This window comes from Mesocricetus auratus, unplaced genomic scaffold (genome assembly GCF_017639785.1).
Source record: "Mesocricetus auratus isolate SY011 unplaced genomic scaffold, BCM_Maur_2.0 Super-Scaffold_15014, whole genome shotgun sequence".
NCBI lineage: Eukaryota > Metazoa > Chordata > Mammalia > Rodentia > Cricetidae > Mesocricetus > Mesocricetus auratus.
Window position 1 is genome coordinate 7,946,463 of NW_024429186.1, and position 25,966 is coordinate 7,972,428.

The 25,966-nt window shown below is 54.4% G+C and overlaps 1 protein-coding gene across 2 annotated transcripts; it reads right to left on the bottom strand.

The window, feature by feature from the left end:
• Positions 1 to 12,100: 12,100 nt before the first annotated feature.
• Tnfaip2 (TNF alpha induced protein 2) lies at positions 12,101 to 24,074 on the bottom strand. Of its 2 annotated transcripts, none has more exons than XM_005068326.4 (12): positions 23,753 to 24,074; positions 21,067 to 21,433; positions 20,220 to 20,850; positions 18,227 to 18,341; positions 17,956 to 18,078; positions 17,719 to 17,819; positions 17,005 to 17,103; positions 16,479 to 16,602; positions 15,640 to 15,762; positions 14,850 to 15,005; positions 14,592 to 14,713; positions 12,101 to 13,649 (listed from the first exon to the last, which is right to left on the bottom strand). In XM_005068326.4, exons 2-12 carry the CDS (start codon positions 21,416 to 21,418, stop codon positions 13,508 to 13,510), a joined length of 2,088 nt encoding a protein of 695 aa, XP_005068383.1. In that variant the 5' UTR covers positions 21,419 to 21,433; positions 23,753 to 24,074; the 3' UTR covers positions 12,101 to 13,507. The 2 variants fall into 2 exon arrangements, with proteins under 2 accessions (XP_005068383.1, XP_012967693.1); XM_013112239.2 differs by lacking the exon at positions 23,753 to 24,074 and adding an exon at positions 23,360 to 23,746.
• Positions 24,075 to 25,966: the final 1,892 nt, after the last annotated feature.

The following is a 25,966-nucleotide window of genomic DNA, read 5'->3' on the forward strand; positions in this document are numbered from 1 at the left end:
TAGTAAGTTTATTGTTGATAGCCTAGGTTTCTCTTTTTTCAAAGGTGATAAAAATATTCAGTCTTCATGAGCCATCTGGGGATTAAGCAAAGGTCCTGGCCTTGAGGCATAAGGTCAGTATCTGTGTATCCAAAACCGTCAGTGGCAATGTGCTTTTAGAATGTCAAGACTCTGATACATTGTTTTCCCAAAGTGGCTAAATAAGAACACAATTTGTGTCAGGCAGTAGGCACACACCTTTGATCCCAGCACTCTGGAGGTAGAGGCAGGGAGATCTCTGTGAGTTTGAGTCCAGCCTGAAAAACAAAAACAAACAAACAAACAAACAAACAAAATCACAGTTTGTTTTTGTTGTTTTGAGATAGAGTTGCCCTTTGTAGTCCAGTCAGGCTTTTTTTTTCAAACAGTCCTTTGTTTTCAAAATTACTTTTTATTTACTTATTAAATTTATTTTTGTGTATGCAAGCACTTGCTTGTTTATACGTCTGTGTACCATGTGTGTGCCTGGTACCCACAGAGTCCGGAAGAGGGTGCTGCGTTCATCTGGGACTGGAGTCACAGGCAGTTGTGAGCAGCCTGGTGTGGGTACTGAAAAGGAAACCTAGTCTCCTGGAAGGAGAGCCTGTGCTCTTAGCTACTGAGCCACCTCTCCGGCTCCCAGGCGGCTCCTGTAGAAATCCCCTGGCTTCTCATATGCTGTGGTGGCAAGTGTGACCAATCATGCCTGGGACAGAAGATTTATTTTATTCTATAATTTTGTTGTCAACCCAACATAGCAGTAGGGAGTACTCAGGAATGTGCAGATGATTGCAACCCGGGTGTGTTACTATGACAGATCGTCAGGGTGTCTGGGGAGGTCAAGGCGAGGGACAGTTATAGAAGAACATGAAGGTTATTTTGAGACAATAGTTCATTGGTCACAGTGATTTGCCTCAGGTAGTGATGTGTGCTTGCTGCTGTTAGGAGGTCTTTGGTAACCAGCTCTGACTGCAAGGCAGTGAGCTCAAAGGCCCCTGGCAAGCTTGCGGTCAGGGGTGGCTAGCACTGGAGACATGTCCTTGTAGAAGGGACCTTAGCTAGGAGACTGTGATCACAGCACTCTTGTAAGACATTCTTGGCAGCAGGCATGAAGGTTACATTTGGATCCTGAAGGTTCTCTGTTCATGGCCTCCACTCCACTTTATCAGGGTCTGATGTGTCTCCATTTTTTGTTTGACTGTTTGTTTTGGTTTTGGTTTTTGAGACAGGGTTTCTCTGAAGCTTTGGAGCCTATCCTGGAACTCCCTCTGTAGACCAGGCTGGCCTCGAACTCACAGAGATCTGCCTGCCTCTGCCTCCTGCATGCTGGGATCAAAGGCATGTGCCACCACCGCCTGTCAAGTGTCTCCATTTTGATTTAGGCAATTTAAAAATATTTTCTTTCTAAAAAGGATAATATTTTTAGTATTTTTTGAGAATTTCATATATGTACAAATGCATTTTTAATATATTCATTCTCTGTAAACCCTAATCGTCTCTGAATCTACCCCTTTCAGCCTCCTCCTTGTTTGTCTTTTGGTTTGAGTCTAATCTTTAACAGTTGAACCATCTCTATGGCCCAACTCCTTCTTTTTTATTTGAGACAAGGTCTCCCTCTATAGCCAAAGCTGACCCTGAAGTCCCAACAATCCTCCTGCCTCAGCTTCCTGAAATGATGGGATTACAGATGTGAGAGTTCATGTCAGCCTTTTTCCTTCCTTCCTTTTTGGGACAGTTTCACTGAGTAGCTCTGGCTAGCCCAGAACTCACTATGAGGCGGTTTCACTGAGTAGCTCTGGCTAGCCCAGAACTCACTATGCAGATCAGGCTGGCTTCAGACTCAGCAGCTACCTCTGCCTCCTGAGAGATGGGATTAAAGCTGTACAGCACCACACTTAGCTCTAGCTCCCCGCCCCCACTCCTCCCCCATTTTCTGAGACAGGGTTTCCCTGTGTAGTCCTGGCTGTCCTGGAACTCACTCTGTAGACCAGGCTGACCTCAAACTCAGAGGTCTAACTGACCCTGCCTCCCCAGTTTTGGGATTAAAAGTGTGTGCCACCACCACCTTTTTCTTTTTTTTTTTAATTACAATAAAACACACATAAAGCTTCCCATTTTTACCCTTTTTTGGTATGTTAACCTATTAATTTGTTGTTTGTTTGTTTATAGGTGTGTCAGTGTTTGCCCGTGTGTAGATCTGTGCACCACATGCTTGTGGGACGTCAGTGGAGGCCAGAAGAAGGCAGATTCCCTGAGACTAGAGTCACAGATGGCTGTGAGCTGATACATGGGTGCCGGGAACCAATTGAGATCCTCTGCAAAAGTAGTGTGTGCTCTCAAGCATGGAAGCATTTCTCCAGCACACCGTGTGTACAGTACTAGGGACTCAGTCCATTCACCGTGTTTCACAAAGCAAAGCCACCAGAACCTTCCATCCTGTGAACCCAAACTCTGCGTCCACGAACCTGCTAGTCAGGGTTAATCAGCATCTCACCCACCTCAGCTTTCTTCTACTTGTGCCTCCAAGAGCTGATCTTATCCGAACATTCCGAAAACACCACAGGAGTTGGCCACATTGATGCGGTTTCCTGATTGGGTCTGATTAGCCGGAAGTGCTATGACAGGCTGTTGCCATTTGTGGCTCCATCTTGCTTTACGCCTGTTCCCTTTTCCCTCCCAGGATACGGCTTTGATCCGCATTCCTGAGTGTCTTACTGTCAAGATAAGACTAGCAGGTCACTAGGCAAGTAGACTTCCGGCCAGTGTCAAAACACCAGACATCCCGGTTCAAACCCCAGGGAAAATCGACTTCTGCACACAGCCCCAACCAGATTCTTTCAGGTCTTTAGGGGTTCCTCACTAAGTCTTGGGAGCAGTGGCTGTGGGGCATTAGTCTGCCTCCTTCCCAGTCACTGGCATCCTTAATAAAGCTCACCCTCCCCTGGTTTCTGGAGCACTGGGTCTTACAGGGGACGACACTCTTACCAATCAATCGAAAGACAAAGCTCTGTGGAGCTCTCAGTGGGAAAGGCCTGGGTTTGTAACAGAGCACCATGAAGAGGTGGATTAAGAGACAGAGTTTATTGTCTTATAGTTCTGGAGGCTAGATGTCTATGACAAAAGCATGAACACACATATACTCATACACACAGACATACACACATATACACAAACACATGCACACACACAGACATACACAGATATACACACACACTCGTACACACACACACTCATATACACACAGACATACACATACACACATACACTCATACACACATAGACATGCACACATATACACAAACATGCACACACAGACATACACACATACACACTTGTACATACACACACACTCATACATACATAGACATACACACACTCATGAAAGCGCGTGCGTGTGCACGCGCGCACGCACACAGACACACAGACACACAGCACACACACACACACACACACACACACACACGTCCCTGACATGCTGCAGGAGATACACCCCATGCTCCTCTGGACTTTGGGTGGGTCATCAATAATCTCTGAACTTCCTGGGCTTGTACAGACCTCGCCATCTGTCTTCAGCCTCCTGTGCTGTTCTATCACATTTCTCCTTTTGCTAAGGACACTGGTCACTGGATGAGGGAATCACCCTACTGAGCTCATCCTAGGTGATTACTATGTCCAAATAAGGTCACATTGTGAAGGGCCCAAAGTCAGGACATCAGGGTGAGTGTGGGGACACATTTCCCCAGATATTCCAGTGTTTCCTCAATGGACCAGAATCAGCTTTGCTGTGGTGATTGGGACAGAGTTGATGCCTTGGCTCAGCGGCACGGGATGAGTGTCCCAGACTGATCTGATTTTGTCAGGGCCTACCTAGCACATGGTGAAATGGTGTCCTGGCGGCACCATTCCCAGAAGGCAGTCCACGCCCATCGTAAGGGCAGCACTGTCTTCCTTGAGCAGACACATGCCCGGAATGGATTGGCCTTCTCTGCCCGTGATGCTTCTTCTGGCACCTGGGTTTGCAAATTCACCAAATAGCTCATCCGCCATCTTGCTTTTCCGTGGACCTTTTGGCTGAGGGATTCACTCCATTGCCAAGTAAGTGCAGCACTGGGCTTCAGGCATGCAGTTCACTGGTCTCACTATCTACCCCTCTCCCAGGAACTCATGGTTGTAGGGGTGAGCCCAAAATACTGTCCACACCCAAAAGGGGCGTGGACAAGGGTACGTAGAACAGGTGAGATATTTAAGGAAAGGAAAAGAAAAGGAAAAGCTCTCTCTCTCTCTCTCTCTCTCTCTCTCTCTCTCTCTCTCTCTCTCTCTCAGAAGCTAGCCACATTCCCAGAGCTTCTATCCCTGTTTATCTTGTAAGCATAATTAGTAAAATATATTAGACCTCCTTTTCAGATATGTTATTGCCGTCTTCACGCGGTCTTACTGGAAGGCAGCAGACCCAGGAAGGGCGGGGCTCTACTTTATAGGATTTCACACATGCTTCGGAGCCGAGATCACTGTGCATTTCCACAGCTAAAAACTGCAGTAAGCCAGGTACAGGGGTGAGGCGGGACCACACCTCTACACCCCCTAATCCCCTGCCCCCCCCCGTGCCTATGGACAGAATGTTGGCTTCTTGTCCCAGGAGCCTTGAAGGGCTTTGTCTCCATGAGGAATACACTTCCACTGTAGGCACAAGATTGAAGGATGACACTACCACATGGCTGGTGAGGGCTCACAACGCCACTGAATGGGATTGTTCTGCTGGCTTGAAACATTTCTGCAAAAATCTCCAATGTCAAGATGAATTTGCTATCGACCCTAACAAAATTCAAGAGGTGGCAGGGGAAAGGTTCTGTCAGGCATTTGCCGGAGTGAGACCATAAAAGTCTCACACGAGGTTCACCAAATCCAGAGACACGCTTTGCACTTCTGCAATAGCGTCTGCCCAGTGACCCCAGGCTGATGTCACGTTCATAGTAATCATTGTGCTAAAGACGATTACTTCAAAATGTCTTATTTTGCCTTATTTTAACGCTTCCCTTTGGGGCCAGCAAGATGGCTCAGTGACTGAAGATGCTTGCTACCAAGGCTGATGACCTGAGTTTGGTTTCTGGAACCTACACGGCAGATGTAGAGAAAAAACAGGAATAGTGTCGCCCATTCTTTTAATCTCAGCACTTGGGAGGCAGAGAGGAGCGGCTCATGCTAAGAGGGCGGGAAGGAGGGAGGGAAGGAGAGACACAGAGAGAACAGACTCACCCTAGCTTGTCCTGGACCCACACACACATACACAGAAATAAAATATTTTTTTTGGTTTTTTTTCGAGACAGGGTTTCTCTGTGGCTTTGGAGGCTGTCCTGGAACTCGCTTGGTAGTCCAGGCTGGTCTCCAACTTACAGAGATCTGCCTGCCTCTGCCTCCCGAGTGCTGGGATTAAAAGCATGCACCACCAACGCCCGGCATAATATTTTTTAAAATACCTCACCAACCTTGGCTCCCCCAAACAGTCCCTTTGTCTCAGTCTTCCGAAAATGTCTATAGTTTACTATGGCACGTGAAATTGTGTTGCTATCACTAAGTAATACTTGATTTGTTTCAATTTCAACTTCTTTGTATCTTACTCCATCAGGCGGCTTTGGGGAGCCAGGCCTGAGACATCACTAGGGAAATGAGGTGCCCCGTCCCAATCTGGAGGAAGGATGGATACAGCGGTGTAGAGATATCAAGAAAGGTCATAACTGGGCTGGAGGAATACTTGCTTAGAATGCAATGCACAAGGCGCCTGAGTTGATCCCCAACACCACACACACTGGAATGGGGGCGCACACCGGTAATCCCAGCACTCGGAGGTTGACCGGAAGTTAGGGAGCTCAAGGTCGTCCCGGCCTACATAGAGGACTTGAGGCAGAGACAGGTTTCTCTGTGGCTTTGGAGGCTGTCCTGGAACTCGCTCTGTAGTCCAGGCTGGCCTTGAACTCACAGAGATCCACCTGCCTCTGCCTCCCGAGTGCTGGGATTAAAGGCGTGCGCCACCAACGCCCGGCTATATATTTATTTTTGAGACAGTGTCTCACCACGTAGTCCCCGCTGACCAGGAAATCACTATATATACCCGGATGGCTTTGAACTAAAGAGACCAGCCTGTCTCTGACTCTTGAGCATTGGTACTAAATGTGTGTGCCACAATGCCCGCATATTTGGAGATACCTTTATTCTTCAGTAACCAAAACCTTGTTTCCAACCCCCAACCTTATATTAGATGTCCCCTGTGAGATCACTGTCCTGGCACCTCTTGGTTGGCCCTGGATGGCACCACGACCAGGAAAGCCACAGACATGAGTCACTTGTTAAGGCAGAGCCCTCTGCACGTCAAAGTGTCAGAAGAGTAGCTGGAGAGACCCTGGGAACAGCACTAGGCCTTAGGGAGGCGTGTCCTTTCCTGGGCTGGGAATGGGGCCTGGTGAAGAGTCTGTTGGACCTCATCATGACCCTTCTTCATCATGATATTACGAAAGCAGCCATCCTGTCCCTCTCTGGCCACTCTATGTCAAGTGTCCAGTCACTCAAATTGGCTTTTTAGTTCACAAGTCCCTGGATCAAGACAGACGGTGTATCTGGGTGGTGGTGCACACCTTAAATCCCAGCACTCGTGAGGCAGAGGCAGGCGGATCTCTGTGAGTTCGAGGCCCGGCTGGTCTACAAAGGGAGTTCCAGGACAGGTAGGACTGTTACACAGAGAAACCCTGACTCAAAAAGCCAATCAACCAACCAGCCAACCAAAAAAAAAAACCCCTGAAAATACAGAAAGAGAGAGAGAGAGAGAGAGAGAGAGAGAGAGAGAGAGAGAGAGAGAGAGAGAGAGAGGAGGAGAAGGAGGAAGAGGAGGAGAATCATGATTTTTCCAGGCCAGCCAGAGGAAGTCAATGAGTCTCAGGGACAAAATACTGTTTTAGAAGGGCCTTGGAGTGTAGCCCAGTGGTTAGATGGGTCTGGGAGTGTAGCTCAGTGATTAGACGAGCGCTGTGCAGGGTGGAGGCCCTGGACTCCATTCCAGCACTTCAGAAAAGGAAGTGTGGCTTCCTTCACGAAGCCATGCTGAGGCTCAGTGCACAGTCCCACGGAGGTCACAGGGTTGTTGATGGTAGCTGTGATCCCTGTCACACGGAGCTTTGGGGAACTCAGCATGGAAAGACAGCTTGTTCACGATAGGAATGCACACAGCTGTAGTCAAGATGGATTGTGAAAAACCAGCAGGAGGGCTGGGCTAGGCCCACTCCAGCGCCTCTCCCCAAGAAACAGCCTGTTTCTCCAACTCCCGCATATGGACTTGATCATGTGGCCCTGGAACATCCCCAAATGTGACTCAAGCAGGAACTAGAAGAGTGAAATAGGCTGGCTCCTTCTTGCCATGGATGAAACTGTCTTGCCACACGTGTGCAGTCCACACCAGCCTCCCAGGGAAGAGACGTTTCATCAGCTCCAGGACCCTCTGAGGAACCCGGCTCCAGAAGACTGTGGGTCCAGCCCCTAGGCAATCCCACACATCTTCCAACATTCCTCTACCCCGTAGGAGGGCTCTTGGCTGCCAACGCCTCTGCCTCCTGATACTTGACTCCACAATAACAACTGCTGTCTACACAGGAGTGTCCTGTTCTCCCAGTCCTTCACATAAGATTAGTGTCTGTACCACCTCCCAAGCTCAGAGTCAGGGAACTGGGACTCCAGAAGGTCATCAGTCTCAGGGGAGACTCCAGAGTAGAGCAAGGCTCGTCCTGCTGATAAACTGAGAACTATCCCCTTGCCTCAGTTCAGGGAAGGCCTTGCTGAGGTCAGCACGCACCCACTCTGAGCTTTTGCTCTGAATTCATGCTTCTGTCACCTGCTCCACTCTCTCTGGCCTCGCCTTGGATTCTCCAAGGACAGTAGATGCTGCTGCCCCCCCCATCAGCCTCCATGTGATGCCAACCAATGCCTTTACTTTTCCACCCCCAGTGATGTCAGCCACATTCTCTGGGTGACACCCCAGTCCTGGCCTGATCTGCACCATAGCAGCTCCCAGGATCCGCTCTGTGACCCAGGAGTCCCATCTCCATCACAGGGTCCCCTCCGTGACACAGAGTCCCACCTCCATCACCAGGGTCCCCCCTGTGACACAGAGTCCCATCTCCATCACCAGGGTCCCCTCTGTGACACAGGAGTCCCACCTCTATCACCAGGGTCCCCCCTGTGACACAGGAGTCCCATCTCCATCACAGGGTCCCCTCTGTGACACGGAGTCCCATCTCCATCACAGGGTTCCCTCTGTGACACGGAGTCCCATTTCCATCACCAGGGTCCCCCCTGTGACACAGGAGTCCCATCTCCATCACCAGGGTCCCCTTTGTGACACGGAGTCCCATCTCCATCACCAGGGTCCCCTTTGTGACACGGAGTCCCATCTCCATCACCAGGGTCCCCCCTGTGACAAGGAGTCCCATCTCCATCACCAGGGTCCCCTTTGTGACACGGAGTCCCATCTCCATCACAGGGTCCCCCTGTGACACAGGAGTCCCATCTCCATCACAGGGTCCCCTCTGTGACACAGAGTCCCACCTCCATCACCAGGGTCCCCCCTGTGACACAGAGTCCCATCTCCATCACCAGGGTCCCCCCTGTGACACAGGAGTCCCACCTCCATCACCAGGGTCCCCCCTGTGACACAGGAGTCCCATCTCCATCACAGGGTCCCCTCTGTAACACGGAGTCCCATCTCCATCACCAGGGTCCCCTCTGTGACACAGAGTCCCATCTCCATCACAGGGTCCCCCCTGTGACACAGGAGTCCCATCTCCATCACCAGGGTCCCCCCTATGACACAGGAGTCCCATCTCCATCACCAGGGTCCCCTTTGTGACACGGAGTCCCATCTCCATCACCAGGGTCCCCTTTGTGACACGGAGTCCCATCTCCATCACCAGGGTCCCCCCTGTGACAAGGAGTCCCATCTCCATCACCAGGGTCCCCTTTGTGACACGGAGTCCCATCTCCATCACAGGGTCCCCCTGTGACACAGGAGTCCCATCTCCATCACAGGGTCCCCTCTGTGACACAGAGTCCCACCTCCATCACCAGGGTCCCCCCTGTGACACAGAGTCCCATCTCCATCACCAGGGTCCCCCCTGTGACACAGGAGTCCCACCTCCATCACCAGGGTCCCCCCTGTGACACAGGAGTCCCATCTCCATCACAGGGTCCCCTCTGTAACACGGAGTCCCATCTCCATCACCAGGGTCCCCTCTGTGGCACAGGAGTCCCACCTCCATCACCAGGGTCCCCCCTGTGACACAGAGTCCCATCTCCATCACCAGGGTCCCCCCTGTGACACAGGAGTCCCATCTCCATCACCAGGGTCCCCTCTGTGGCACAGGAGTCCCATCTCCATCACCAGGGTCCCCTCTGTGACACGGGAGTCCCATTGCCATCACCAGGGTCCCCTCTGTGGCACAGGAGTCCCGTCTCTGCCCTTACTCCTGTGACTGACTCCTCCATCCTTCAACACATGAGTTCCTGCCCCCTTCATGCGTGCCCCATTCTCCCTGCCCGCTGAGATCCCGAGGTTCCTCCACGTGAGAGCGTCTACCCAGCAAGCCCCTCGTGCCTCAGCTGTGCTCACTCTCTGGTAGGAACCCAACTCCGTCACTCCTGCTCTGCACTTGAACACTGAACCTGGCTGGACAAAGCCCGGGTAGTGGTGTGCCTGTTCCAACCAGATGCGCACTGTGGCTGGACCATCCTACACGGGAAGTGTCGTGGCTCCTTCCCGCTCTCCAGTCCCCAGGACCACGTGCTTTCAGCCCCTCAGCTGAGTGTGCGGGTATAAAATGCTAATACCTACACATGTCTCGGCCGCGAAATCACTCCAGCGACACCCACAAGCAGATTCCAGTGCACATCCGTCTTCCGACTGCGTTTACGTGAAGGCGGAATGTGGCACACTGCCGTGCACTGTGCTCCCCCGTGACATTATACGATCTGGCTTTTCTAGTCCACACAGAGGGACCTTCCTCCCTTTCTTCACTGCCGCACAGGCCTCCATTGTTGGGTGGGGCTGAGGTTATTCCCAGCTGCCCACTGATGGGCACTTTTGGGAGTTTCCAGCATTTTGCCGTGACAAAGGAAGTGACTGACCCGATGCCCCTGTCACTTCACATAATTGCTGGACTTCAGATCACATAGAAAGGGCATAGCTGGCTCCCACCCAGTTGTGAGATCCGTGTGCTAGCCTCACACCGGCCTCCCCAGGGCTGTGCAAAGATAACCCAAGGACTGCTTTCCGGCAGCCTCACCCAGGGCGCTCATTCCTCTGGTCTTGGCAATGAGCCACACCCTCTTCTGCAGACTTCTCAAACTGAGCTTGGCTCAGTTCCTCCCCGAGCCCCCCAGGCTCCCCGTCCCCGCAAGGCCATCCTCACCTCTGGAAGTAGAGCCTCAGACCACAGCTGATGATTTTAGCACAGAGCCCACCCACCCCTGTCAGTCAGAGCCCTCCCTACCCTTCCTCTCTCCCCTGGGGAACTTAGTACTTATGAAGTGTCCTGGGTCTTCTCTGTCTTCCATTTTCAAGGGAGCAGCCCGAGGTGTCCCTCTAGGTCCTAAATCACTAACTCCTCCCTTCAAGAGTCTCTGACCCCTCCCTTTACAACTGGGATGAACTTGACCCTGGCCTGTATGTGTCTCAGCCGTGCTTTCCAGCCTGTCCTGACAGACTTCCCAAAGTCCACCTCCTTTTCCCTACAGCCTGACTCTTCCCAGCTCCCATCTCCCCACCATTGTCCAAGCGGCACTCAGTGGTCTGTGCCAGGGGCTCCTCTGGTCTGGGATCTCAGCCAATAGTCTTCTTCAGTCAGTCCCCCATGGAGTCACAGCTAGTGTCACCTCCACGGGCCCCTGCTGCATGCATTTAGCTCTCCACTGTTTTTTTTTTTTTACTTGGTGTTTGTGTAGACTGCTGAAACAGTGGATATCAGGGAAGTGAGCCCTTCATCGTGGACCCTGATGGACAAACAAGTCTGCTTCCAATGCCAGAGATGGGATCAGGCAGTGACCTCTTCCCTGCGTCAGAGTTCTGGAGCCGGCTGGCCTGACACCACACAGAGCCTCTGCCCCCAAGCCCGGTGACTCACTTCCCCTCTCTGGGGCAAATCCTGCTTATTTTAGGATTTTCCTGGAGAAATGACTGCTGTGGAACTCAAGTGGCGGCTAGGTTGGTTGGTGATGAGGAGGGCCTTACCCTCACCCAGGGTGATGAGGAGGGCCTTACCTGCACCCAGAGCCAGGAGCCTCTGGGGTCACCCAGGCACTGTCATCCTCCACTTGGCTCTTGGGGCTCAGCGACTCTATGTGCTCATCTGGCCCAGTTTAGTTTCTCCTTGATCTTCAGCCAAGGGATCGCCTCTCATGCTAGCGGGGAGGTCCTAGGTAAGAGCCCTGGGCTCTGTGAAGGAGACTCAAACCAACACAAATGGGCAGCCACTGGCAGGCACTGAGAGGTCCTGCCCCAGATGTCCTTTGGGTCTCCTGCCAGCCTGTCTCCCCAGCGCACACACACACGCACGCACGCACGCACCTTTATGGGGTGCGGTCACCAACTCCTCACCACCCTCTAGAATCATTCTTGAACTTTGTGGAGTGGGTTTGTCATGTCCCTTTTCCCCTAGAGGCTCAGCTCTGCCCCAAATTCTAGGTCAGAAGTGGGGTGCAGAGGAGGCGGTCAATATGCCCTTGGGTTGTGTATAAACCAGGAGCGTGTTGTTCACTTGAGAGCCCACAACTCACTGTTCCCACCAGCCCTCCGTACCCCCATCTTCGGAGTGACCAGTTGCCCACTTATAGGCAAAGACACAGGGAGGGATGAAGAAATGGACCTAGGCTCATTAAAGCACACAGCATTTGGTAGGTTGGATCACAAGAGCTGGGCAGCCAGGACTGTGACTATGAACCAGAACGGGAGAAGAGAGGGTTTGCTGACAACAGGAGGATGAAGCAGCCACTAGAGCTATCCCAGCCCCTCCCCCAACTTTGCAATTCTCCAAATAAACCACTCCACAGCCACTTTTGAAATCAGTTTTATATCAAGCTATATAAAAAACACAACCACCCTAAATTCTGTCCCAAGTACACGTATACAAAATCAACACTATAAAAATAATGTCAACAATATTAATGTCATCAAACAAGCTAACATCTACAAAAATATGAAGGCCTTTATGCATTGCTCAAAGTGGCCAGTTCTGTAAGTACCTGGGAAAGGGAGTAAGTCTGGAGGAAGGGCTTCAAACCCCAGCCTGGAACCACGCGGAGGAATCAAGGCTGGGTCAGTGCTGAGAATGGCTTTCATGGCTATAGAGGAATAGCAGTGCTCGATGATTTCCAGCTGTGGGACACACTGGTCCCCAGAGCCAATGACTATTGGGTGACATGGGAAACAGGAATTAAATTTGTAAGCTGGAATGAAGGCTGCTAATAAGTCTCCAGGCAGGTTCAGTGCAATCACTGGGCTTCTAAACCACAGAAGGCTTGGAAGCAGGAGACACCGCGGTGTCATGAGGGACAGAGTAGCTGTCCCTGGCTCTGAAGACACAAGGGCCTCAGACAAGAGATGTGGGTAGCCTCTAACAACTGGGAAAGTCCAGGAAATGACTCTTCCCTGGGGCCTCCAGAGGCAACGGGCCCTGACCACACTTAGATTGGAGCTGTGAGGAAAGTTCTGGTTCAGACCTACTCCATGTGTGGAGATGCGGTACAGCACCGACAGGAAGCTGGCCAGGCACTTGCTGAACTCCTGTGTTCCCACCCAGACTTCGGAGGGCCGGCTTACAGAGGTGCTTATTCCTGCACGGGGGAAGGTACAACCTGAGGGAACCCATGCGCCCTGGCTCTACCAAGGCCTTGTGGGTTGCTCCCCAAACACACACACAGGCACGGGGGCAGCCATAGGGTTTGAAGGAGCGGGTCCTCCTGGCTGAGGGGTACCAGGAGCTAACCGTGGGGCCAGGGGCCTGTTCTGGAAGCGGTTCTGATGCTACATCTGCCATGCGTGTCCCAAGCCTCCTTCCGGGCCCCACATCAGAGACTAAGTTTTCCTTTTTCCTTTTCAGCTCTAGATCATGGCAGCCCCTGGGCTGAAGGAAGCGGGATGAGGCTTCATCACTGGCCCTAGGGAGCTGGAGGGGGCTACTTGGAGCCACCTGAGCGGAGGGGGCAGTAGAAGACAGACTAATGTAGGAAGGCAGGGTCTCACTGGTCATCTCCCCACAGTGGGTTCTGGGCCGCCCCTGGACAGTGGTCTGTGCAGTCCCGACTGCCAGGTCTTGTTCCAGAGCCTGGGCTGGGCGTCGGCAACAGCAGAATGTGGGGCTGGTGATGGGTCACGTTCCTGTTGCCGCTGAGCATCCCCAACTAGGGCGGTGTCTGATGCTCCCTGCGTGCTCATTAGCACATCAGACATTTGGAAAAGTTAACCAACTTTTATGAGTGAAAATAGGGGCCTGGAAGGCTCCTGCACCCCTGTGTTGATGTCCAGGATATTCCGGATGCTCCTGGCCTCGCTGCTTGGTAGATTTCCCTTGATGGCCAGGATGGCATTCAGGTGGCCTTTGCTGGCAAGAAGAGCACCCTGTCAGTCCCACTGCCCACAGACCCCCGGCTCACAAGCTCGTGCTGGCTTCTCTGACTCCAGGTCCCGCCACAGAACCTGCAGCCGGCTGCTGTCCCCAGTAGGCAGCCTTGTCCTCCCTGTCTCCTCCCCTCTCCAGCCTGTCAGGCCCCCCACTGGCTGCTCCCCCAGAACATCTCTCCTCACACTCTTGAGGTGGCTGACTCCTTCCCACCTAAAGTTTCAGCTAAACGTCACCTCTCCAGATGGCTTTGCAGTCTCTGGACAGCAATCCCTGTAATTCAAGATGATTGAACTCTACAACTTGGAATTTTCTCTTTCTCCCTGGTCACCTCTCCTCATGGTCAGCCCTCGCCAGGCTGTAAGGTACAGGAAGGATGGATAGGGCAACTGCATGGGAAGGTGGGGCATGGCTGGAGGTATGACAGGTGGATACGTAGGTAAACAGAAGGACGGACAGATGACTGGAAGGATGGACAGCCGGATCAATAGAAGAGTGGAGAGGTGTTTAAGCATAAGGACAGAGGGGTAGTGGATGGCGCTTGTATGCATGCAGGTCAATATATGTAGACAGATGATTGGATAGGCGGGGTGGGTCAGCCGCAGATTAGACTAGGCTAAGCTACGTCAACCCCAGTCAAGACTAATTCAAACTTTCCCATCCAGGACACGGCCTAGGAAGGAACACCTTCCGTGGTTCACCAGGTCCTCAGTCAGGTCCTTAACAGGAACAGGAGGGTACAAGACATAAGCTCATGACCCCAGGTCACCCCCAGACTGCAGGTTAGACATTATGATCTGACCTTGATGGAGCCTTAGCTGTTGAGTGGGTCATAGGGGACTCTTGTGCCAGCATGCTGAGGGTACAGTGGGACCTGGCAGGGGCAAGCCCACTACTCAGTTCCTGAGGGCCTCTAGTACTCACCTGAAGTCAGGGTACAAGGTGGCATAGGTGGCCACCTCAATCTTAATGGCGCTGGAGTCTTGTAGGCGAATGATCTCAGCGAGCTTAGGGAGGGCCTGGTGCAGCCAGGTTGCAGGGGAGCCCTGGAAGCAGAGGGAATGGTTGGAGGATGTGTGTGCGTGTGTGCGTGTGTGTCTGTGTATGTGGGGGTACTGAGAGGGCAGTAGCTAGCTGGCCAGGCTTGGAGAGGCTCCCGGGGTGGGGGGAGGGTGTGCTCACGCTCTGAATGCAGAAGTCCTGGATGACCTCGGCATTGGTCAGGATGTGCCGTGCCAGCTGCTGCTGCTGCTCCTCGGTCTTGAGGACCAGGCGCCGTTTGCTGAGCCGGATGATGTACTCCTTCACCAGGTGCAGGTGCACGGCCTCCATGAGCTCCTGGGAGTGCAGAAGCCAGGGGCATGAGTCATCCACTGACACCCCATAGGGGTGCATCCACACCTCCCATCCCCATAGGGGGCTCATCCCCACCCCCACCCCCCAATTAAAGCTTCCAACGCTGATGGGAGAATCCTTCTGTGTATATGTTTGTCTTATTGGTTGATAAATTAAGCACTGTTGGTCAATAGGGAAGCAAGATAGGTGGGACTAGGAGTCAAGGAGGATTCTGGGAAATGTAGTCAAGAGTGGAGAGTTGCCATGTGATCCTGGGAAGAGAGGAGGCATGAGGCTGGCATCCTCGGTAAGATAAGACCTTATAGAAATATATATATTAGTAGTTATGGGTTAATACTTAAGACAGAACTAGCCAATGAGAAGCCCTGGACGTTGGCCAACAGCATTGTAACTAACAGAGTCTCTGTGTGTTATTTGGGTCTGATGTGGCTTTGGGACCAGGCCAGAGGGAAGAATGCTCATTACACAAGGCAAAGTGTGAGCACAGGTGCCTGCATTCCCCTTGTGCATGTGTAAACACATGTGGGTTTGGGGTATAAACACTGCTAGTTAGCATGGGTGTCCAGACTGGGCCCAACATCCCCCAACCCCCCCCTTCACTCCTGAGCTTTCTCACCTCCCGGAAACAGTCCTTCAGTTCCGAGAACTCAGGCAACCTGACATCCACAGTACTGATGATTTCCTCCAGGGTCTCAACCGGCGTTGCCCAGCGGGTCTGTGTGAACCTCTTGAACAGTGGCTGTGGCAGGCAAGAGGCAGGATGTCTGGTCACACCCAGAAAGGAAGGGCAGCCAGGCAGACACCCTCACACAGACACTCATGACCGTAGGGTCCCAAGGGCTTTCCAGGAGCTGGCTAGCTTTGAGGTCCCTGCTCTCAGATCGGAAGCAGAGGTATTCTGTGTGTACCTTTCTTCCAAGGCCATGCAGCTGTGGCTCGGGAGAGCCAGGGCAGCCTGTCTGCAGGCCTGCGGTCTTTTCCACTGCCTCTCTCTCAAATAAATAAATTCCTGCATAAACAAGGCCTTGTGCTTGGCGGAGCTGAGCCCTGTGCCAGGTCACACAGGGTCAACCCATGGGCTTTCCATAGCCACCGGCTGCCCTTTGGACCTCAGTGCTGAAGCTGAGCTTAGAGCCTCTGCCCTGCTTTCTGAGGGGCGCTCAGGAGATGGACTCCAGCCAGCAAAGGTCCTGAGCCCCAGGAACTGGGAGCCAGGAATGGCGGGGGTGGGGGTGGGTGAATCTCCAAGTGCTCCCAGCTTGGGGACCCTTCCAGGCCAAGGCAAAGCCAGGACGTGGGATGGGTCAGCTGGGGAGCACTCCAGGGCCCCAGCAACACTGAGCCTTCCCTCCTTTGCCTCCCACAGGTCTGAGGCGGGGGCTTCTGCTAACCCTCTCCCTGATTTCCCTCCTGTGCTAGGTTTCAGGACGTGCCCCAGAATGGACCTCCCTATACCTTCAGGTCTGCAAACAGGCTCTGGAGCAGGGTGTCAAAGCCATGGGCCTTAAGATCTCTCAAGGGATCCAACAGGTGCCTCAGGGAATCCTGAGGTATCTGCCACTTCTGCTCCATGGATGTCCTGGAGAGCGGATGGAAGAAGGTCATGACAGCCTACCCAGCCTCCAGCAACTACCGTGATCCTTGGCCTAGTCTTCCTGAAGCTCCAGGACCCTCAGCAGTTCTCAGCTCTCTGTGGGCATCCAGTCCAAGGCTTCCCATGTGCGCCCCGTGTCCCAGGCACATCCCTTCTGCCTTTCGCAAGTCTCTGCTTCTCCACCCTTAGTTTGCCTTCTGCTTCACGGTTTTATTATAAAGCTAAAGTAATGGGTGTATCAATGGCATCCTGCTGACCGCTTGAGCACCCCGCCCCTTAGCTGTGGCTGCTCCAGGCTCCTCACAGCCTTGTGACCCTTAATCCCCTTCTGTGCTCCACCACCCATCTGCCCTCTTTTCATAGGGTGGTCCTGCCCAGCACTCTCACCGGAAGGACAGGCAGTTGTTGATGTTGGCGATGATGTTGGCCCTATAATTTCCCAGCAGTTTGCTTTTCTCTAGAAAGTCATCAAAGGTGCGCTGGTAGCTGGCAAAACCAGAAGGGCACCTTCAGGGCCAGTTCAAACAACGGGACAATAGAAGCCACTCCCCCTCAGTCTGTGGGTTGCTGGTCTCCCCAAGATCCAGGGAGGGGCCGTAAGCTCCTAAACATCATAGTACAAGCTGCAAAAATGAGGCATCGCCCCCATTCGGGCTCCAGAGAAAGTACTGCCTCACTCTGGGTTCTCCATTCTTTTCCTAGACCCCTCCTCCTCCCCAGGCCCCTCCTCTATAACTGGGAAGCCAGAGGGTGTTACAGTCGGCTGATGGTGTTCTCAGAAGCGGGGAGGAGACCAAGTTCATTCTGAGGATGTCATGGGGGAGGGGCAGCAGTGCCCCCATCCCTCATGGGGTATCTTCTTTTAGGCTACCAACTGCTCTGCTAGGGAGCTTTGCTGATGATGGAGTCAGGAGGTACCAACTCCCTGAGGAGATCGCTCCACCTGGGGCTCTTGGTGCTCCGGACTGGGGCAGGGGCAAAGAACCGTGCACTGGAGTTGACAAAGGCAGGACAGGACGACTTAGCTTGGACCCCCTCCCCAACCCTAAGCACAGGGCTTTCAGGGGTGCTGGGGACCCTGTGTGCTGCGGACACACCTACCTCCTAAGTAGTGCAGCCAGCTCCACCAGTAGCAACTGCTTCATCTGCACCCCCACTTCAGAAGTGATGTTCTCAGCCTTGCCCTGGCCTTGTGACACGATCTGCAGGGAGCGGTGGGTAAGCGGAACAGGTGCCCCTCAGAACTGGGGCGGGGTAGAGCATGGGAGGGGGAGCATGCTGGGACATGGGCTCCATCAGAGGTGAGCTGTGGCTCCCTGAGGGGGCACTTAGTGGTACCTGGATGATGTCAATTGCCAGCTCGCTGTGGTAGTGGCCATCCAGGCTCTGGGGAGCCACATCCTGGACCCAGCGTTGAGACTCTAGCTCTAAGGCTCGGGTCATCAGTAACTTCACGTTGGTCTAGGGTGAAAGACGCAGGTCACAATAGCACTAAATGTCAGCCAGCTCACTCAGAAGTGTCTGTCTGTCACATCCTGCATCCTGCCTGGGCTCTTCCCTTCCATCTCCACTAAGCCTGTCAGGCCCCGCCCCCAGCATTTGGACTCACCACCTCATTGGACAGGAACACAGCCTCCAGCAACCTGATTTGCTTAGGCGGCAGGAGGCTCCCAAGCCTGATACCCTGTAGCTCCTTTGCCAACTTAGGGCTGTTCAGAATCTCACTGCGGGCACAGAGACACGGGCATGAGGGAATGACAGCAGCGCCCCAGCGGCCTAGGCCACCGACTCAGCAGCCGCAGACACTGTTGTGGCTTCTGCCCGCTCCCCCGTCACCCCTCCCCATGTCGGACCACACTCAACTTAGTTCCGGCTGGAGTCATCCTGCCTCTTCTTACTCCCCCTCCCCCACTCCTCCTACACTAACCCAGCTCCCCAGACCTCTTGGCCTGGAGGCTGCCCTGCACCCCCACAAGCCCTCCACCTCTCTTGCCCAGCTGACTGAAGGACCTTCCTTTGCGTCTGCGCTGACCACCAATAGTGCCTTCGCCCCCATAACCAGGTTTCTGCCGGTCTACTGGGCTTCCCCTTTTGCACAGATACAACACAGCTTCTGGCCCCACTGGCCCTACAAGCCAGCCCCACCCCCACCCCCAAATCAGTCTTGTGGCTGTACAGGAAGGGCTACCCTGTGACTCCTCTATAGAAGTCTCTTGGTGCCTCAAGTGACCTCAGAGTTCCCAGGGGATCTGCCCCGCCCTGGCAGTGCCTAAGGCCCTTTGTTTGCCTGTAATATTAAGAATAGCCCTCTCTTTGCCCTTCACCCAGTTTGGATGAACGGGTGCCACACTGGTCCTCACAGGCCTGGACATGCCTCCCTCAGACTCCAGGCGAGCCTTAGCTTCCTGCTTTGCAGCTGCACCCCAAGTCAGGAGACCCCAAAGTATCACAGAGGCGGGAAGGTGGTCAGGCAGGGGGTGTGAGTGCCTGGTATTTCCTGATGAGTCAGGACAAACCAACAGGAACTAGATCAGGGCCCGGCTGTCTCTGGAAGTCCCTGCCCATTGTCCCCGTGCCGTGCTGGCTGGCTCTTCACCTACCACCCCTGCGGTGGCCCCTCTCTGGCCCTCCCTCCCACAGGAGGCTGGCTCTGCACCCAGCAAGCTGCTCACACACTGCTCACACACTGCTCACACTGCCGGTGCCCTCAGCCTCCCAGCAAGCTGCCCACACACTGCTCACACTGCCGGTACCCTCAGCCTCCAGCAAGCTGCTCACACACTGCTCACACACTGCTCACACTGCCGGTACCCTCAGCCTCCCTCCCTGTAGGCATTCTGCTCATGTGGGCAGAACCAGTAAGAATCCCTGGTTCTAGTGCTGTGGACATTTCCACCCTGTAATACAAGTCACTCTGCTGCTTTGGATGACAGGTGCATTCTGGGACCCATGGATTCTGGGCCAATCAAACGATGTCTGAGGCCGGGCCCAGCTGAGTACCAATTAGGCAACTGGTATCGTTGGCACAGTCAGCCGCTCACCTGAGGTGAGCCAGATCCCAATGGGCTCCCTGGGCGATCCTGTGTGACAGAGATTCCCCAAGGGGGACACCCAGTGCCGCTCCACGGCTGCTGGCTCTCTTACTTGGGGTTGTTAAGATGCAGCAACTCAGCTCCCAGGATGTCAGCTCCTTGCCTGGAATACCTTCCTCCCCTCCGCCTCTTCCTTGTTTGTTCGTCCTCTCCCTGCCTGACTGTACATCTGTTACCATGTGGACTGACTCAATACATAAGACTCCCTGACTCCCCCAGATCTGGTCTCCTCTCAGGCCCCGTGCTGTGGCCTCCCCCGTGTCCAGCTGCATGTGTCACAGCCCCTCCTTGAGAATGAATGACGCAGTCCCCTTTTCTGTGCCTCCCTTTCCCCAACTGCAGAATGGCAAAGGTGCAGGAAATTGGAATGCAAAACCAACCCGTTGGGTACAATTCCAAACTCTCTCCCTTCACCCCAACACTGGCTTTCAGCTCAACGATGTCTGCCTCTGGTGTCTCAGCACCCTTCACCCGCAGAGGAGACCCATCCCATCCGCCGGCACAACTCACTTGGGGTAGAGGTTATGCACCCAGAGAAGCAGCAAGTAGGTGTCCCTCTCACACAGCTCGAACTGCGCCAAGGTGCACAGGTGGGTAGCGAAGTGCTGGTGGTAGCTCTCGGCATAGGTGTGCACAACGTTGAACTCGGCGGGAAACAGCGGTTTCAAGCGCTCCACTACGGCCTCCAGGTCCTCCTTCATGGTGCAGCCCATGTGCACGAACCTGTTCTCGACCTCTGAGCGGCCCTGGGGCACCGCGACTGGCGGCCCGTCCAGACGCTCAGCTGCCACCTCCGCCACGCCACCCCTCCACAGCTGCAGCCAGCGCCGAGGGCGCGTGGCCGCCAGCACCGCTGCCACGGGTCCCGCGGCCGCCCGACGGTCCTCGAGCTCCTGCTGCGACACCACGGCCAGCGCCTGGCTCACCCGTTCCGGGGCCGCCTCCAGCGGCCGCCGCAGCACCTCGAGCACCTGGTCGCGCAGCAGCAGGTACAGCGCCTCCACCTTGCTCTGCTGGCGCACCAGCTCCTCGTCGCTCGCGCCACCCGCCGCTGCCAAAGCCTCCAGGTCCCGCTCCAACGCCAGCACAGGCCACGCGGCCTCCAGCCGCCCACTTTCCAGGGCCTCCTTGAGCTCCTCCACTGCGGCGCAGAAACCCGCGTTAGCTCACCGCGGACAAGAGGAGACTGGGATCCCAGGGAGGAGGCCAATGTCCCAGACAAGAGACTAGACTGGTGACTCGCCTAGGCGCCTCACCTGCCCTCTGTCCTGGCTGAGCGGTTTACGAGCCCCTACTCTGCCCAAACCCGCACCACCTCCTTCCTGCTACTCCAGCCCCAGCCAGCACCGCAGCCTACCTGTGGGCGGTGGACCATCTAGCTCGAGCCTGGACTTGGACTGGACCTCAGGATCTGATGATCTGGGCTGGTCCTTTTTCTTCTTATTCTTCCCTTTGGTGAAGACACTGAACACGTTGACCAGTCCTTTGGGCTTCTTCTTCTTCTTTGCAGACTCTTCCTCCTCCCCATCTGGTGTCAATCCAGCCTCCTGGGATGGCATCAGGTCCTCAGAGGAAGCCTCAGACATGGAGGCCTCTGATTCCAGCTCAGATGTGGACTGTGACTTTTGGGGGCTTCCAGGAAAGTCCAGGGTCCCCAGCACAGACTGTTGGCCAGGAAGCCCTTGGAAGAAAGTCACCATCTTCAGCATCACCCCGGCTCAGATCTGCAGGTTGGAAAACAAAGCCTTGAGAGATGCCCGTGATTGGTCCCCAGGCCTGAGTGCATACCAGCTTGAAGCCATGACAAGGGCTCCATCTATTTCACCTGTACGGCCACCAGAACCCCCATCGCCTGGCCCTCAACCCTCTGCTTCCTCCTTGGCGGTGGGTGCCGTAGAGCCCACAAACTTGTCTCTCCAGATAAGGAAGAGGCTGGAGGCCCCAGATTGAGGGTGCGGTCTCTGCAGTTGGGTAAACCCTCCCTTGATAGTGCAGCTTCTTGGAGGGAAAGGAGACGGGAGAAGTGAGTACCTCTCTGACTCCAGCAGACTCTGGTGAGGAGACAGGATACAGGTTTCTATTCCTCAGGACAGCAAGAACAGGTCTAAAAGTTTCATAGCCACGCAGTGGTCACAGAACTAAAGCACCCTACCTGCTGAGATCAGCCTCTGCCTCCTCCCTCCTCCTCCTCACACAGTTCTTATCTAGCTTTGGGGTCACAGAAATATACCACAAGCAAAAACAAAAAAACAACAAAAACCAAAAACCAGCCGTTGTACCAGGACCACAAAAAGAACAAAGCGTGTACCCTGTGCTGTCTTAGGACTGGGGACTTCAGACTAAGCAAAGAACCCCAGAAAGCCTTTCACGTGTTAGCAAGGCACAGGGCTACCAGAGGCTGCAGTGTGGGGCCTACACTGCCTGGCTTCTACCTTACCCTGCTTGCTCCCAAGTGGGGTGCCCCTCAAAAGCTTCTGTTTCTATGCCCTTCCTGGGTGCCCATCCCATCTCTTCCCTCCCAGCAAGGGTGTTATTTAGCTTAAAATAACCTTGTGGTCAATAGCTTGAGGTCAAAAGCCACAGCATCTGGCTCAAATGACTGGCGGGCATTTCTCGGGCCTCCACATACCCCGCCGTATCTGGACTGTCAGAGCAAGGAGGACCCCCCACCCCAGAGGAAGCATGGCTAGCCCAGGAGGACGCTCAGACAGGAAGAACGCCTCTGTGGTAATGGTATGACCCATTACCAGGAGTGACCTGCCTGCCCCTTCTCCGAAATACACACCCCAAGCTGTAGCTTTAACTCACCAAAATGACCCGGAGGGGCCTTGCAACAGCCCTAGCAGACATAAGACCCACCAGCACAAAGAAGAAACGGAGCTGCCGACGGGGCCAAGCACAGCAGACTCTACAACCACAGATAAGGCCTCTTTCCCACAGCCTTTCTGCCTCCAACAGCAGACTCTACAACCACAGATAAGGCCTCTTTCCCACAGCCTTTCTGCCTCCAACAGCTCGGCTGGCTGTCCGGCCCACTTCCTGAGGGGCTTGTCCCATAACTAGGGCATGGGTAGGGTACCCTGATTAGACAGGAAGCCTGGGCTCCTCCACCCCAGCCCTTGTCATCTTTACCAGGTGCCCCAACATACAGATCTCTCACTTTACCTCATGGGGCCTGAGAATTCCACTTAGGGCCGTGCAGCGTTTAAGGGCTGGGCCAACCCATCCTATCTGCGTGACAAACACCCATAAAGGCTGGTCTGGCTTATGGAGCTACTCAGCCCCAACCTGAATACCTGGCCCCATCTGCCCTTCAGTGTCACAGCCTGTTGGTACGAGACGGAGGACCAGCTACATCCTCTCCCCGGCGTTAGGGCTAAATTGCCTCCTTCCTCAGTAGGTCTCAGTTTTGCCATTTGTGAAATGAGGATGGACCCTCCTACTCACAGTGCGTCTCGGGATGAGGCAAAATCACAAGCCTGGAACTTGGCACCGGATGGTGCCAAGGGTCCCCTGAGTCCCTGCGACTGCGGGCACCCCGGGGAGCAGGAGTGATGAGGGGGTGTTAAAGCCCCAGCCCCAGCTGGCCCACTGAGGTAGGAAGGGGCTGCCCAGAGGCACGAGGGATGGCTGCAGCTGGGGTCACCTACCTTCATTCTAGAAGCCCCTGTCCACAGAGAATCTCACTGGTCTTGCCACCTGTCTCTGTCACCGGGTGACAGGAGCGCGTGCCCACGCCCCACTAGAGACTACCCGGGCAGGGAATCCCGAGTGTGCTGGCCCTTCCTCCTGTAAACCTGAGACTCTCCAGCTATTGTCCTCGTTTTCTCCGGAGAGAGCCTGGTGCTGCGCGCCGGGAACCGGTCCCCCTGGCTCGAGGGGTTCAAAGGGTACTATGCTGGAGGTCAAGGGACCTCGGAATATCCCTCCCGTGTCTTCTTGGCCACTCAGGCCATTCCCTCGGGGAATCCTGTCGGAGACTCTGGGTCAGGACCGGAGGGGAAGCTACCCCAGAGCGGTAGGAGCCGGTGGAGGTCACTTACTGTGTCCGGGACAGGACGCCTTAGTCCTGGCCCTGGCGGGGCACAGCCTGAAATAGTCGCAGGCTCCACCCGGGTTCCCGCCTACCCCCACCAGCCGCAACCGCGGAAAACCCGCGGGAGGGAGGATGGGCGGGCGGAGGCCAAAGACCAAGCGGATTCTAGAGCTGGGGGCGGGGTCGGGCTCTTGGAGGGAGGGGCGGGTCGCTTCGTTGTTCCCAACAGCCTGGAAAAAGCGTACGAGAGCTGGGCCCGCGTGGCCAGGGTGTGTGTGCGCAGCGGAGGGTCTCGGGGGGCCACAAGTTCCTCCAGGCGCGGGGCCATTGTCCCACGACGGTCTCTGATTGGCTGCCAAGCAGGGGGCGCACGCCCAAAGCCGCTGTTGCGCGTCACACAGTCAGCACCTACTTAGGTCTGGGGTGCGCCTTCTACCGCCTCAACGCCTCGGTCGCATGCTTGTCACCCTCTGCACAGCACTGAGTCCGTGGAAGCCTGGAAGGCAAGCTTCCTGGCGGAGACGTCCTACGGTAGCTGGGCACACCGCCGGTACTGGGACCTCTCGAGACCTGTCATTACCAAGCCTTGAGTGTTAGCAGCGCCTCGCCCAGAGGTCACACAGGCAGACACGACAGACACCCCTCACTGAGCCTCCTTTGGGACTCCCACTGACAAGCTATCTCGGGCTGGGTTTGGACCAGATCCTCAGGATTCCCTTCTGCAGGCTTTTTTCTCAGGATCTGCCCTGGGGGAGGGTGGAGTTGTAAGCCAGTGTAGGAAGGGGGATGCTTCACTCCCTAGGAATTTCAGCCCCCTGGAAGATGGGCTCACTCAGGAATTTCCCCGGCTAAACACCAGTTTTCTTTTTTGCCTCTACTTGGATTTCAGCTCCTCCCTATCTTTTGTTTTGGATTCTCTCTTAGTCCCCTGCCAGCCTAAGCCCGGCTTTGAAGGGAGAAGAAAGGGTATCTGAGTGGGGGGTTATGCTTAGGGGTTGTCCCTGGAAACTTAGAACTTCCTCTTCCTCATGGGGAGCAGTGGCCTAGTGCCAGGTTTAAGATGCTCCTCCATCCTATCCTTGGTAGGTTGTAGAAGGCAAGTACAGAGGGTTCCTGGGCATGGCGGCTCACACCTTTAATCCCAGCACTAGGGCAGCAGAGTAGCTAGACCTCTCTGAGTTTAAGGCCAAGCCCTGTCTACATAGCAAGTTCCAGGACAGCCAGGTCTACACAGTTCTCACTGTGTTTGAGACTCTGTCTCAAAAAACAAACACAAAAGCCAGATGCAACCTCTTCTGCGGTCCTACTGGGTGACATTTTCAGATGAGCCCACAGAGCTCAGACTGGAGGTTATTGCCTCTGTCCACAGGGCACCCGAGGGAGATCAGTCCCACCCACACTTGCAACCAAAGACAAAAGGGGACAGAAACCCAGGAGTCCTAGCCTACCACCTCCTGGCTGCCTCTTGACACACTGTGCCACCTCATCAGAGTCTACCCAGTCCCGGCTTCATCTCTCCAATTCCTCATTTCAAACAGGTTAGGGAATGACTGGGAAACGCCGAGGGTAGGGTTGAGAGAGGGGAGTCAGGCCTTCAAGACCACACATCTGCTTGGAGCCTCTGGGCTCTGTGGGACAGATGTTGGACTGTCAATCTTGTCTCAAGATCCCTACAGGATCTTTCTCAGAGCAGAATCAGGTGCCACCCATCTCCTGAGGGCACACCGGGCACTTCTTTGAGTTAAGGGTGAGGGTCGAAGGTCCTATGCCAAGTTCTCAATACAAAGGGTATGTGGCTAGCCAATCCATGTGGTCCTCATATCTGGCTAGTTCAACTAGGCTACATAGTCCACCAGAGGCCAGCCAAGAGATGGACTCTACAGGGGAGAAGCAGTTAGAACGAACAGCCTGTCTGGAAAGCTGCTGCCCCAAACCCAACCCCTGGTAGCCTGAGAGTCAGGGCAGCAAAGGCTCCTGGTGGAGCCAGAAGTCCTGGTGGCCAGCACCTGGCCACCAGCCACGATGGGCTGCTTGCCCGCAACACAGGGTTACCTTCTCTCCACAAGCAGCAACTGCTGATTCTTTATCTCTTGGGTGTTGTTTTTTATTTGTTTATTTGAGACAAGATCTTTATAGCCCAGGCTGGCCTGGAACTCAGAATCCCTTTATTCTATATCCTGTGTGCTGAGATAACAGGCCCTTCCTCTTGAGTGTTTAATTA